This window comes from Akebia trifoliata, chromosome 5, assembly GCF_017979445.1.
Source record: "Akebia trifoliata isolate Shusen 1 chromosome 5, ASM1797944v1, whole genome shotgun sequence".
NCBI lineage: Eukaryota > Viridiplantae > Streptophyta > Magnoliopsida > Ranunculales > Lardizabalaceae > Akebia > Akebia trifoliata.
The window spans coordinates 2,666,058-2,680,943 of NC_141379.1; the positions used below are offsets into that span (position 1 = coordinate 2,666,058).

General features: G+C 33.7%; 1 protein-coding gene across 1 annotated transcript; it reads left to right on the plus strand.

The window, feature by feature from the left end:
- Positions 1 to 7,714: 7,714 nt before the first annotated feature.
- On the plus strand, positions 7,715 to 14,151 carry LOC147400973 (eukaryotic translation initiation factor 4B1-like). The gene is made up of 3 exons (XM_086442039.1): positions 7,715 to 9,203; positions 12,437 to 12,847; positions 13,753 to 14,151. The coding sequence occupies exons 1-3, from the start codon at positions 7,948 to 7,950 to the stop codon at positions 13,775 to 13,777; spliced, it is 1,692 nt and encodes a 563-aa protein (XP_086298165.1). The 5' UTR covers positions 7,715 to 7,947; the 3' UTR covers positions 13,778 to 14,151.
- Positions 14,152 to 14,886: the final 735 nt, after the last annotated feature.

Here is a 14,886-nt window from a genome sequence, read left to right on the forward strand (position 1 = left end):
TGCTAAGAGCTTTGATGATTAAGTTAGTTGAGAAAGAGGAAAATAGGATGAACGAAGAGTTATATAACACAATTTTCTTAAGGTTTATTTGATTGCATGACAATTCAATTTTCATGGATTTTGAAATCCATCAAAAAATGGGTGGAGTGAAAAGAAAAATGATGGATGTTTGATTACCTTTGAAAAAATAGGAGGAAAAAAAATCAGAAAATAGAGAGGAGGAAGTGGAAGAAGAATAAAAAGAAAATGAGAGAGAAAGAGAGGAGGAGGATGAGTAGTTGGTGGTGGTGGTGGAAAAGAAGAAGAAGAGAGAGAGGAGAAGAAAAAGAAAAAGAGGGGGGGGGGGGGGGGGGATGTTGGCTAGCAGAGAAGATGACGACGACAGAGGAGATGGACGTAGTGGTAGTAATAGAGGTGACGATCGACAGTGGGGGTAGTGGTGTGGACGAAAAATATATGAGATTAGAATTTTAATTTAAGGGTGAAAATTATGAGACAATTTCATTTTTTCATGGATATAAGTGAGAAAATGAAATCCACACTTCGTTGGGCTTTTAAAAGACTATGACATAAATCAATTAAACACATGGAAAATAACATTTTCCATAAAATAAAATAAAAATAGTTTTTCATCATATTTTTTATGTGCATTCAAACACACCCTTAGTGTCAAATCTAAAATAAGAAAAAACACCCCCTTTGGACTGTCTAATGATGCACCCTGGACTGTTAAGGGACATACCTTGTGTAATTTTTTTCCTTTTATAAGAAGAAAGGAGATTATTGATTTCTAATTGAACGACTCCTAAATGTTCCTAAAGGTTTAGTGGTTTCAAAATGCTCGGGCAAGAAATATAGAAAATAAGTTAGTTTTATACGAAGAAGTGGTCAAAAGGGGGAGGAAGATTGGCTTTTAGCCAAGTTATGAGGAGTGTGTGCCATGTATTCCAACCAAACAACTTTGAAACATCCTCTTTGACATGAGATTTGGTTTGTGAGAGGGGTCACTAAGAGCTAAAACCATATTGGTTATGAAAAATAATACCCACTTTGCAGCCTAGGCATCAAAGTACATGGATCTCTTGTTCATAGAGTGTCCTCGTAAATATATTTTTATTTGAAAACCATTTTCTCTGTCAACACTCAGGAGCTTGATACACCAATAGTGTTAGAATCAGCATATATCCCTAGTGAAGGTCGTTACATGGATAATATGCTAGGATTGTGGTTGTTATACGAAACTGAACAAATTTTGAAGAAAAATGATGAAGTCTTATCCTTGGTGGAACCATGGGGGATCATATTTGAGAATAAAAAATGTGTGTTCTTTTGCTAGAATATGCTTATTATGAAGTCACATTATTCCATAATAAAAATGAGTGCATGGAGTCCTCCATGTTATGAATTAGAATGTAGGAAGCCTAAGTGTGGGTACTATGCGTAAAGTGAAGGTATGTTTATACGAGAATTCTATAATGAGAGTATCATATTGATGCATTTGTCTTGTTGCACGATATTTGTGCGGGATAGAATCTCATTTGACCATGGTAGCAAATTACGATCTAAAACTTCATCAATGGTCAAGAAGTGGCTTATTGGATTGTTGGATGTGGTTTGGCCCACACACAAAAACTAAAATACTAAAATCTTATATAAATGTATCGTGGCAATACGAGTACACATTAAGATGTAAAATTCAATACAATATATATAATAGATGCATTGTCAATTTTAATAAATCCTCTATACCTCCTTAAAAAGCAAATTGATATTTCTTCCGTCATTATTTAGTACTTATTTAATTAAATTAAAAAAAATTAATTTTTTAATTATCCACTCCACATTTTAAAGAGTATGTTTTTTTTTCATAATTACTCAAAAAATATTATTTTATTTAATTGTTTTTTACTTATCTAGTCCACATTTTTAAGAGTTTGTCTTTCTGCAAATCGATTTCTCTTTAGTCACTTATTTAACAATTAATTAAATTAAAAAAAATATTATTTTAATCAATTTTTTTACTTATCCCCTCCATGTTTTTAAGAGTCTATTTTTTTCATAATAAAAAAATTATTTTATTTAATGATTTTTTTTACTTATCGATTCCTCGTTTTTTAGAGTCCATCTTTCTACAAATTGATTTTTCTTCTGTCATTTATTTAATAAAAATTAATTAAATTGAAAAAATAATATTTTTATGTTTTCTTACTTATTCTTTTCATGTTTTTAAGAATCTATTTTTTCATTTTTTTCATAATTCATCAAAATATATTATTTGATTTGATTTTTTTTAACTTATCCATTCCACTGTTTAAGAGTCCATCTTTGGCAAATTGATTTTTCTTCTATCACTTATTTAACAATTAATTATTAATTAAATTATAAAAAATATTTTGTTTATAACTTTTTACTTATCCACTACACATTTTTTAGATTTTATTTTTCTCTAATCACTCCATAATATTATTTTATTTAATTGTTTTTTTTTTTTTACTTATCCATTCCATGTTTTATGAGTCCATCTTTGCACATATTGATTTTTTTTTTACTTATTTAAATATTAATTATTATTTTATTTATATTTTTTTACTTATCCCCTCCACATTTATATGAGTTCATTGTTTTTTTTTTTTTTTTTTTCTATAATCATACAAAAACTGTTATTTTTTTACTTATCCAATCTACTTTTTTAAAGAGTTCATCTTTCCACAAATTTGTTTTTCTTCCATCACTTATTTAATATAAATTATTTAATTATTAATTAAATTAAAAATAGAGCAATGCTAAATTGACACAGTTTTTGCGCACACCTTTGATGTGTTGGCTCACAGCCCAACAAACGCTTGACATATGGACGAATGACATCAGCAATAGAGAGAGCTTCTCTCTTGCCCGCTGCCCACATATTTAGTTTTTTAGATTTCAAATCTCGTTGGGCCCACATTGAGAATCCAACGACACAATCTTTTAGATTTCATGAAAATATTCATTTTAAAAAAATATATTAATTTTCGAACTTGATCTAAGGTGTTGAAAATGGACAACTACCAAGCACCCAAATTTAAAAATAAAATTCAACAATGAAAAATAACTATTAATTTATTATTATTATTATTTTAAAGTTCATATAATTTTGTCCTAGACAACTCTATTACATCAGATCATGTTTTTGAATGTCACAAGGTGATCAAATAAAAAAGTTTGCTTGTTTCACTATGGGCAGGAGAGAGAAAGGGGTGTTAGCCAAAAACAACGTCCATTTAGTATCACTCTTAAAAATATTATGTTATAATGATTTTTTTTTACTTATCCACTTCACGTTTTTAAGGACAGTAAAAAAGTATTATTTTAGTTAATGTTGTTTTTTTACTTATCCATTCCTTGCTTTTAAGCATTATTAAATTTTTTGGTCACTTATTTAATAATTAATTAAATAAATAAAATATTTTTTTTTCTTATGCACTGCATGTTTTAAGAATTACGAGTTTTTTTATTTCATTTTTCTATAATCACTAAAAATTATCATTTTATTTAGTGATTTTTTATCAATTCCATGCTTTTAAGAGTCTATTTTTCCACAAATTGATTTTTGTTCAGTCGCTAATTTAATAATTAATTAAATTAAGAAATATTATACATTGTTACTTATTACATTAATTAAATTAAGAAATATTGTATGACACTTACAATGTTTGTATTAATTAGAAACTTTCTACCATATTAATGATTAATTTTATTTATTAAAAGATCTACTAATTAATTATTTTATCCAGAGATCAACTTTTTAGATCAAATCTACATGTCATACACATGAATTTTACTAGCATTATTTAAAGATGAGATAATCGTGTCAAAGGGTGGGTTTACAGTGGACGTTGTGGAGGCACTTGCCCCCACAAGAGTTTTCAACGTCTATGGATTAATGAGCTATTACAATAGATCTTAGTGGTAGATAAAAAAAACCCGTCACTATTGCCCCCCATGAATTTTTTTTTTCTACTCTTAGTTGTCCTCACAATTTTTTTTTTCACTCTTAGTTGCATCCCCCCACCCTCGCCCCCAAACCCATGAATTTTTTTTCACTCTTATTTATTTACTCATTTCTAGAATATAAAAAATTAATGTTAACCCTATGTCTTCTAGCACTAAAAATCCAAAGAGTTGAGTTATTCTCCTCGTCCCTTTTAATTACTATCAATTTCATCTTTTTGAATTGATTTTGGAGGCATGTATGCATATATTGTGACATCTAAGTTGAGGTGATCAGTTATCAAAACTTTGAGATATTTTATCATTAACTTAGGTTTATTAAAATACAAGAAAATTGTCATCTTATGAGGTAGAGTTTACATAATTATCAAACTTTGAAGGGAAGGTTGTATTGAAGTTTTCCCCTTACATAAGAAGTTCCAACATAGCTTATCGACCTTAGCATCACATTGTTATATGCATATAGATAGATATATGTGTTGGAAATCGAGCACAGAATTTGATTTCTTTAAAAGAAATAAATAAAGAATTATAATCCCTAATTAAATTAATTTGTCTAAGAGGTGCGTAAATGCTTCTTGAAGATAGTTGAAACCTCTCATTTGTGTAAGGGAACACAACAACACTATCCTCAGGATTCAACCTAGCCTGGACTTGATCACGTTCCTCTACAAATTTGCACTACTCAATAAGAATTTGTATTTTGTCTTTTTAGGATGTCCAAAAGAAATATGTAGAAAAAAATGAAAATTCTTACGAATAGTAAAGTAAAAATTGAGTGAATTGTGAAAAATCAATGGGGTTAGAAGTTTATATAGTGGTGGAGATGAACTTGAGGAAATATATCATAATAAATTGATATATGTCTTACAAAACCTTTAATTAAGGTACATTGTACATATATTTATTAGATACATATCCCACAATACCTTCTAACTTTAAGTTTATTTTTAAATTCATTCATTTAGAATTAATAATGAACCTGGATTTATAAATCAACATAAATGTTATGAACATTGATCAATACACCTAGATCCATTAATTTGAGTTCATGAATTTAAACTAGATATAATTAACCTCTTTGGTTCATCTCTACACACTATACATCCCCTTTAGAAAGAAAATTAAAACTCAATTTAATGTTAAATTTATTTATATAAATCATACGCCCACACATAATTTTAAAACTCGGTTTCACGTCTCGTCTCATTCAACATTGAAACAATGATTGTTAACCATTTAAAAAATCTGAAAAAATTCAGAAATGATTCCGATTAAAAAATGAAACCAAAAAAAGAAGATAAGAAAAATCAATTTGAGGGTGAGAGCATAGGGTTTCAAGCTTGAAAATCTGTTGTCTCATTTAAGTCGGATGAAATTTTATAAAATCTCATTCGAGACATCTCGTTTATCTTTCGCTAAGTTGTTGTTTCGATTGTCTCATTTGTGTCAGATGGGATTTTGCAAAATCTCGTTCGAGACATCTCGTTTATCTTGCGATAAGCGACTGTCTCAAATGGGTTTGTCTCATCCAGTCAAGATATCGAGTTAACTCGGGCGATACGTCTCGGTCTCATATGAGTTTTAAAACCATGTGCCCATATGCCCATAAATATTTGAGATAGGACCCTATGTTTCCTAACTTATGACATGCTCTCCTTGACTTTGGTCTTCTCTTAAAAACTAATGAAAATGACAAAAATTCTCTCATCTTTAACCTCTGGTCAAAATCATCGTTTCATCTACTGGAAATCAATCAATTTCAACCACTTGGAGACAAACTTTTATCCGCATCTTCAAATCCCAAGAACAAAAAAGAATTTTTAGAGGAATCAAAATTTTCTACATAAATTCAAGTTTTTCTTTGAATAAGAAGTTAATGCGAGATTGAAGACAAGGTTTAATAGGTTAAAAATAATTTATCATATAGGGTGAAGAGCTTAAAAATGACAAATTTCAAGAAGAGAATTAAATGGATTTTCACTGGAGGTGGAAGATGAAGGCATTTAAGTTATTTTCCAATTATCCTCTATGATAGACTGAGGCCAAGAATTATGTCATAAGTTTGAAAACACACAGGATATCTAAAAAGTCTTCCAAAACAGAGGGGTATGTGTAAATAACCCTATTAATATATGTGGGCTCTGTAAGCCCATACACTGTTATATAACGGTTGTTGTGCTTCCTTATTCAACCTCATAAAAGCAAACTGATGAGAATTCATGTTGCCTATATAGTAGGCTGAGGGCCCACAAGATAAAGTTGGTAAACCAATACATCACTAAACAGGCAATCTTAAAATGGTATTTTCCATCATTACCAGCCCTCCAAAGATGGAGATGGATTCATGACCCTCACACCCCAAAAAAAAATGCCACGTGGGAAAATTTTGAATAGGGCCCACTCCATCAATCATTCTAATTGTTGGACTTTTAAAGATTCTGTTTTGGTGTTTATTGAGGCCATGGTTGTAAGACTTCGCAACCAAGTTTAATATCTTAAACTTAACAGCGAAGTTGACATTAAACTTCGTTGCCAAGTTTTGAGTCATTAAACTTTGCATATTTAGAGCTTTTTGCAGGTTTAGGAAGCAAAGAGTAGAGGACAGTATTTAATATTTACTGTAAAGGAGGTTTTTGCAAATGCAAATAGTGATGTTGTACTAAACTAGTTTGGTGGGTAATTAATAAGCCATTAAATTGTTGATTAGTTATACATTCTTAAATTATTATTAATTATTCAAAGAGAGAGAATTCTTGGTCTTTTTACCTCTTTACTTTCTTATATACATATTAAATGATTTCTTTTTAAACATATCTCCTCTATTAATGTAATGTTTTAAATATACATTCTAACAAAATACTACACTAACTTCCTATAATATTGCACAAAAATATCGATATTTTTTCTTGAGATGCAAGTATTATACACTTGAGGATAATTGATGATTCTTGGCCATTGTGTTGATGTGGCAGTGTGTAAATAATCATAGATTATTTTCTCTGAGATACAAGGTGAAAATTTTATGATTCTCTGCAAATTACCATGTTAGTATAGTATAGTATTGAGTAATCTCCAAGGAAGTCAATTAAGTATTTTTCTATTTTAAAAATTAGTTTTAACTCTTTAACTTGTGTTTTTCTATCATTTTTATAAAAAAAAATGTTGAACTGACTTCTTTTGACATTGCGCTTAACAATATGCTAATGTAATAGTATATCGAGAATCATAAATTTCTTGTCTTGTATCTCGAGGTAATAATCTATAATGGATTTATAGTATCACGCTAACATAATGTCGATGGAAGTGAGAAGGACTCTTTTTATATTACATCCACGTTTTAACTTTGATCATTAAAAGGATAATTTGGTTATGGTTGTTAAGCATTCACATCTGTTTTTGACTCACTCTAAGTAGGAGTTGATCTACATGTGTTAAATTTAAGGATTCATTTGTAATGTATCAAATTACTGAGGAGTTAAATATAAAATTTAAAAAATAAAATTAAAATGTAATCCTAGCTCTTGCTCTATCTAATCACATGTGTTTTCACCCTCTCGTGTGGAAAACATGATCCATATGTATCATGTGTGAAATTTATTCCTTTAAGGATTCACTTGTAATATAGCAAATTAATGAGGAGCTAGATATAAAAATCGAAAAATAAAACCATTCAGAAATTTAATTAAAAAATAATAATAACCTAAAGCTCTTACTCTCTCTCTCTCTCTCTCGAATCTAATAACAACATTTCATTAGCTGGCTAATGTTTCCTGTGTCTTTCTGTCGCTCTCTCTGCAACCAAAGAACTCGTAACCCTCGTTGAGCGCATGTTAGCGGAGCTTCGGCTCCGTTGAAGGAGCACCTCTTCTCTCTCTCTCTCTCTCTCTAAAAGACAACATTTGGGTTTTTTTTTTCCCCTCTTTGCGACAGTTTTCGATCATCTCTGTAACAAAAATGTCGAAAGCTTGGGGAGGAATCGGTGCTTGGGCCGCAGATGTCGAACGAGCCGAAGAGGAAGAGCGCGAGCTCCAGAACGCCGCCGCTGCAACACCTCAATTACCAGGCGCTACTGAGTCTCAAGCCTTCCCGAGCCTCAAAGAAGCCGCAGCCAAGCCCAAGAAAAAGAAAGCCATGACTCTTCATGAGTTCAGTAAAAGCACTTACGTCGTCCATGGTGGAACGAGGCACGATCTCTCGATAGGCTCAAAGGGTTTAACCTCCGAAGAGATGATTCGATTGCCAAAAGGACCGAAAGAGAGGTCGGCCGAAGAGATGGAGTACGGTCGTCTCGGTGGCGGCTTCATCAGATCGGGAGGCATGAGAGGTAGTAGAGGTGACGATGGTGATGGGTCTTGGGGTGGTGGTGGTGGTCGAAGATCTTACGGAGGTTTCGATGACGAGCGAAGGCTTCCTCCACCTAGGGTTTCTCAAATTGATCAGCCTTCTAGGGCTGATGAGGTCGATAATTGGGCAATGTCGAAGAAACCTCCACCTTCAATGGGTTCTGGACGGATTGATCGGTATGGTTCACTTGGTAGTGTAAGCGAAAGGGGTGGGTCAAGGGCTGATGAGGTTGATAATTGGGCAATGTCAAAGAAACCGATACCTTCTATGGGTTCTGGACGGATTGATCGGTATGGTTCGCTCGGTAGTGGTAATGAAAGAGGTGGGTCCAGGGCTGATGAGGTTGATAATTGGGCAATTGGCAAAAAACCGATCCCTGTTAGATCAAAAAACTTTGGTTCAGGTTTCAAGGATTCAGCTTTTTCAGAATCCGATCGATGGAGTCGGGGAGGATCGCAGTATGTGGACCACGAGAGGCCAAGGCCACGGCTTGTTTTAGAACCGCCCCAAAGTGATGGAAGCTCAAATGAGTCTGCTGTGAAAATGACTAAACCCAGTCCCTTTGGTGCGGCTCGCCCAAGAGAAGAAGTCTTGGCTGAAAAGGGTTTAGATTGGAGGAAAATGGATTTGGAGATTGAGACTCGGAAGGTGAGTCGACCGACAAGTTCTCATTCTAGTAGTAGGCCATCAACCTCACAATCGAGTCTGCATGAGAGCCAACTACAACGAGTGTTAGAAGGAGAAACGAAGGCTCGACCAAAGGTGAACCCTTTTGGGGACGCCAAGCCTAGAGAAGTTTTGTTGCAAGAGAAGGGGAAGGATTGGCGGAAGATTGATCGTGAGTTGGAGCACCGCGGCATTGATAGGTTTGTGTTTCTTTCTGTGTAATTACCGGTTACTTGTAGTTGTCGCTTGGTGGCCATCGATGGTGGTCTCCTTTTATACATTTCTGGATATAATTTATTTTTATAAAATGTTTGTGTGGGGGCAATTTAGGTGTGTAGTTAGCTTTTGCTATGATATGAAGTAATGTTGCTTATGTGATATTTGTCTTGCTGTGTGGTTATCTTCCTATCCATCACATTTGGCCCAAACTGAAATGGGTGGTCTTGGGTAGTCTAGTAATGAAATTCCCCTACCACAGTACCTCATGAACTAAGTCCTATGAATGGAAATTTTGGAACTTTCTTTAAAATTGTTAGGAATCTCCTCTACTATTTGACAATATTTTCACCTTCTTTCAGAACCTTATATTACTTCTAGAAAAGGATTAAAATTATTTCGGAATGGTGGGGCATTAAGTTGCCTAGCTATGATACAAGCACTGATGTGGGAAATGGTGATATGACTTTTTTTTTCTCTCTCTGTCTTTTATGAATTTTAAGACACAGACATAAGTGCACTATTATGCCATTATTTACTTTTCTATTTTATTTTGTTGTTTTATGAGCTAAGTACCTGGTTTTAGTATTTACACGACACTTTTGATATTTGTGGCATTATTCACACCTCAATTTGCTAGAATGTACTATTTAGTTTCTTCTACAACATTCAATAAAAATTTTGTTTGAAGTTAACTTTATGTGCTAAGTCTGGATATACAATACAAAAAAAAAAAAAAAAAGGAGTCTGGCATTGGTGCAATTCATCGAATTTTTTTTGTAGTGCTCTACACTTTAGCGGATTCAGCTTGTTTATTATTTAGTTAAGTCTTAGTTTAGATCAATTCACTTAGCAAAAAAAAAATAAATAAAATAGATCAATTTATTTAAAACAATTTTTTAAATAGAATAAAGAATCCTTGCTCTACTGATAAAGAAGAGTCCTTATGTCTTGTTCCTCAGGGCTCCTTCCATTTTGAATTCATGTGAAGAGTGTGAATTCACTATGTAGGGTGTAGGATTTGATACTTAAAGGTGAATGCTTCCATTTGTATTAAGCTGTTGCATACTTGCATTTGAATTGAGGAATAACCAGATTATAAGGACTAGAATTGGGCGTTAGATGCAGTCTTTACGAGGGTGAAAAGCATCACTCTTTCTTTGGCCAACTATCTTCCACGGCTTAAAGGAGTTAAATATATTAACTTTGTTTCTGTTTAATATGGTGATAGTGGAGGCAAAAGTCCTCTCTTTTGGTGGATTGGATCGGAAAAGAGGCATGGTATTCACTATAGTAGTGAGGAGCTGAAATGACAAGTAGATGTGTAACTGACTGTATACAAGTATAGTGGCTAGAAAAATTCTTGAGGAAGCATATGATTCATGAAAGGAAAAGCCTGCAGGATATGTTTTCTACGATTGGTAAGATTTCATGAAAGGGAAAGCATATGCAGTTAGAGTTCCCAGCACCTACTGTTTTCTACGTTTTCTGTACAACTCCAACGGGGGACGACTGATGGAAATATTAAGATAGGGAGTAAGATTGACAGATAGAGTAAGCCTTCAATTCATCTTGACTTCATCCAATTACGTAGTATTGCTACTGTTTAGAATTTTCTTCAGGCTTCATTTTTTTTTATTGGTATCAAAATTTATTGATAAGGTGGTTGAGTAGACCAACTAAAAGATACAGAGACAGAACTAAGCACAAGAGATACTACAGACCGAATCCCATCTTTCTACAAAATCATCAAAGAACACTCTCCTAAAGTCTTTAAACACATTACACCAGAAAAAAAAGGCAAGAAAGGATCGAGAAGGACACAGCAGAAGCATCCACGCCCTTCCCTTCAAAGCACCTACTATTCCTCTCCTTCCAAATCACCCAGCATATTGCAAAGGGAGTAAACCTCCAAAACACTCTTCACATTACCAAAAGAGCTACCCTACCCCTTCCAGGACTGGAACAGCGCCAAAACTGAACCCTGGAGGCAACCCTCAACTCCAAACCTATCAAAAAAGAAACTCCAGCCCTGTCTCCAGAAGGCACAGGGGAGAAGCAAATGATCAATGGACTCCTCAGATCCTAGGCAAAGTAAGCACTAGGCTCTGTCACACCTCTTATCGTTAGCTGGTCCATAGTCATAGTTTTCTTCAACACAGCACACCAAATGAAGGCCACCTTTGAGGGAATTTTCCAACCCCATACCTCCTTCATTGGGAAGGTAGAATCTGAAACCAACATCAACTGATAGAATGAGCTAACTGAGAAAGCCCTTTTTCCACTACCCCCGCCCCCCAACACACACACAGACACACGCCCCAAAGACGACCATCAACTCATAGAATGAGTTTCATTGGAGGCTTCTACGACCTTATCGGCTTAAGACGAGCCAAATTGAAAGAAAACTAAAATTTTTTACCACATAAGCATTATTTAGAACCTTAGATTTTCATTTTGAGTTATAGAATTTGAGATACCTTTTAAAATTGGGTGTAAGACTGGGGCATATGTGTTGATGGATAATCCCATGCACGCACCCATGCACAACACATCCACACCCAATATCAAACTTTATTTCCTTTTCTCTTATTTTAATTATTATATGTTTCCTATGTGCCACCTAACACTTTTGACTACATTGGTATCTAATCATCTATACCGTTACCATATTAAATGATTTGCTAGATTTTTGTGTTTTTGAGAGAAATATTGTTGTCTATATTTTTATCTACATCTCTAGGAAATGTTGTACTATTTGTTTATGGGCATGATATTCTTGGTTGTGTTGTCTGATTTTTTTGTATAATGCTTAATCTTATAGCTTATACACCATGCGGTTTACACTTAAAAATGCTGTTGAACTATCGAAAATGATATAGGCATCCTATTTGAGATGAGGCATGATGCCAACGAAGATAACGAGGATCACATTCAGACTTATACCCCCCCCCCCCCCCCAAAAAAAAAAAAAAAAAAAAAAAAACCAAAGCATCACATTTACATCTTTCAAGTTTAACATTCTGGTTTGGTATTAAGTCCATTTCAATTAGTTAAGCAAGTATAGGAATGATGAAGGTATGCATGTTTGGGTAAGTAATATCTTTATCTTCCATGTTTGGTCGAAGCTGTTTTATTTTATTTTCTGAAAAAAAAAAGAGAGAGAGAAGAAACTCTAGGTGATGAATGTCACTTGTGATTTCAACAAATGTTGCAGGCCTGAGTCAGAGGAAGAAAAGCTGCTGAAAGAAGAAATAGTCCTTCTAAAGAAGGAACTTGAAAAAGAAGCTGTAATAAATGCAAATGGTGAATCCATTGAAGGGTCTGGTGGAGAGCAAACTAGTCTACATGAGTTAATACTTCACAAAGAAAGGGATTTGGAAATTTTGATCTGCGAGTTGGATGACAAAATTCGCTTTGGGCAGAGAGCCACAGACAGGCCTGGTTCTGGATCAGGCAGGGGGGTTGGCTTTCATCAGAGACCACCCTCTCAGACTGGTGTTCCAGAGGGTTCGAGAATTTTAGAGTTCATGAATAGGCCTCAATCACGTGGGATGGGAGACGACAAAAGAGGTTTCCTGGGTAGCAGGGAAAGGGCCGGATTTCTTAGCAACAGAGACATAGGCAGGTATAACATTCTAACTTAAATTTTTTGCCACGTAAGTTTGTTTGCATCTGTATCATTGGTTCTTTCTGTTCTGACACCATAGTTCTTATAGTTTTCTATGCATCCTAAAAGTGGTACTTCCATAGAATGGTTCAAAAACTCTTTTATTAGGTATCCAGAGTTTTATGACAACGATTGCCTGTATTTTGAAGTTGCATTCTTTACCTTAGATGCCCAGATACAGATCCTGATGACGTCAGCAGTAGAGGGAATGGGAATACAGCTCCTTGTTTCATGAAATCCAGTGCTTGGATATGGATAGAGTCTGACTAGCCTTACTAAGTTAGTAAGGATTTCACCCTTACTAAGGGTCCTTGGGCTCAACTTGTGGCATCCAAAACCATTATCTGACGCTTCAGGGTTGTAGAGGACAAAACTCTAAAAAATAGTTATTTTTCACTGTTGAATTTTAATTTTAAATTTGGGAGTTAGGTGGAAGTTCAGTAGCCATCCATTTTCAAAACCTTGGATCAAGTCCAAAAGATTTTTATTTGTGTTTTTTTTTTTTTTTTTTTTTTTGAATTTTTGAATTTTTTTTTCTTGGATCTGATTTTTTCCATGAAATCTAAGGACTCTGGTGTTGGGTTTGCCAATTTGGTAATCCGTTTGAGCAAAACAATCCTTAGTAAGGCTTGAAATCTTACTAAGTAAGGAAGTGTTAACTGGTATGGATATTGTCATCCCATCCAATATCTGGACTCCATGTTTTATCATGTAGCTTTTATGCCAAGTATCGTCAATGTGTGTGAGTGTGTGTGTGTGTGTGTGCATAACATTTTGATAGTTATATCAGTGCATATTATTTAGTACCTTTTGAATCATATTGAAATGCCTGATAAAATACATGTTCCATCTCATTTTGGCAGATCCAAGTCCAGGGAGAGATGGTGAAGCTGTTGGTGTGAATACATTGGGTTTTGTTTCTTCACTTTGACACCAGAACTGAATAACATTTGGATTTATTTTTATTTCCTTCATTTTGTCCTCCTCTGGTTTTTTTTTTTTTTTTTTTTCAGTGAGAATCGACAAGAAACATCGAAGTTGGATGACCCCTTCTCATAATTTATTTTTTACTTCTTGTTAACTTTGTAAAAATTGCATTTTTGTTTCCCATGTTGAACCAAGCAGCTTGTATTGTACTGGAAACGTATCCCTTTAATTAAAATTGCACTAGACTTTTAGGAGACTGCTTCTTGTTTGCAGTAATTCAAGTCGTGTAACAGTAACTAATTTGGTTTCTCTATGAACTTGGCACACATAGTCTATCTTGCTTCCTCTCCAGATATTACTGTTTAGTTTCTAAGTCTCCAAATGAGTCTCTTTGGTTGAGAATATTAGCATTTACAATATGTGTTATAGTTTCAATCATATCTGTTCCCAGCCCAATCAAGCTTCTATCCCTTCATGATTTTTCAGTTATATTCAACTATGAAATTCAATCAAGCTCTTCTTTGACTTCACGGAGTACAGATTTCTATCTCATCTAATTTGGATTGGTGTATGATGTAATGTACAAAATAATAATATGTAATAGAAATCTTCCATCAATATTTCATATTTTACATTGACTACAACAACCCCAGTGTAATATTTGTCCCTTTGGTTCAATAATAAAAGAAAATATAAAAGAGAAAGAGTATCTTTACTATTATAATGAGAGAAGGCAGGTTAGAAATAGGTGGATACCTAAATTTTGATTCCATTAATACCGCTATTTTAACATTTAAAATTAATATAATATGAGTCATTTTGATCAAAAATCAAGAAATGATCAGTTTTTAAATTTAAAAAAATTATTGTTTTTACTATGTAATATTTAAAACATGGTTTTTAAACTCGGTATCATGTCTCGTCTCGTTCAGCTTGGATACCGAGTTGATTCGGACAATATGTCTTATATCATTCGAGGTGTCTTATTCGACATTGAAACAATGGTTTTTAACCATTTAAAAAACCTGAAAAATTCTGAAATAATTCTTATTAAAAAATGAATCTCAAAA

What these genes read in the sequence shown, in the direction of transcription:
- LOC147400973 (XM_086442039.1), top strand. Translation starts at nt 7,948, where the DNA reads ATGTCGAAAGCTTGGGGAGGAATCGGTGCTTGGGCCGCAGATGTCGAA. An exon ending in GAGCACCGCGGCATTGATAG is followed by an intron (nt 9,204 to 12,436) that starts GTTTGTGTTTCT and finishes CAAATGTTGCAG; the next exon opens with GCCTGAGTCAGAGGAAGAAA. An exon ending in AGCAACAGAGACATAGGCAG is followed by an intron (nt 12,848 to 13,752) that starts GTATAACATTCT and finishes TCATTTTGGCAG; the next exon opens with ATCCAAGTCCAGGGAGAGAT.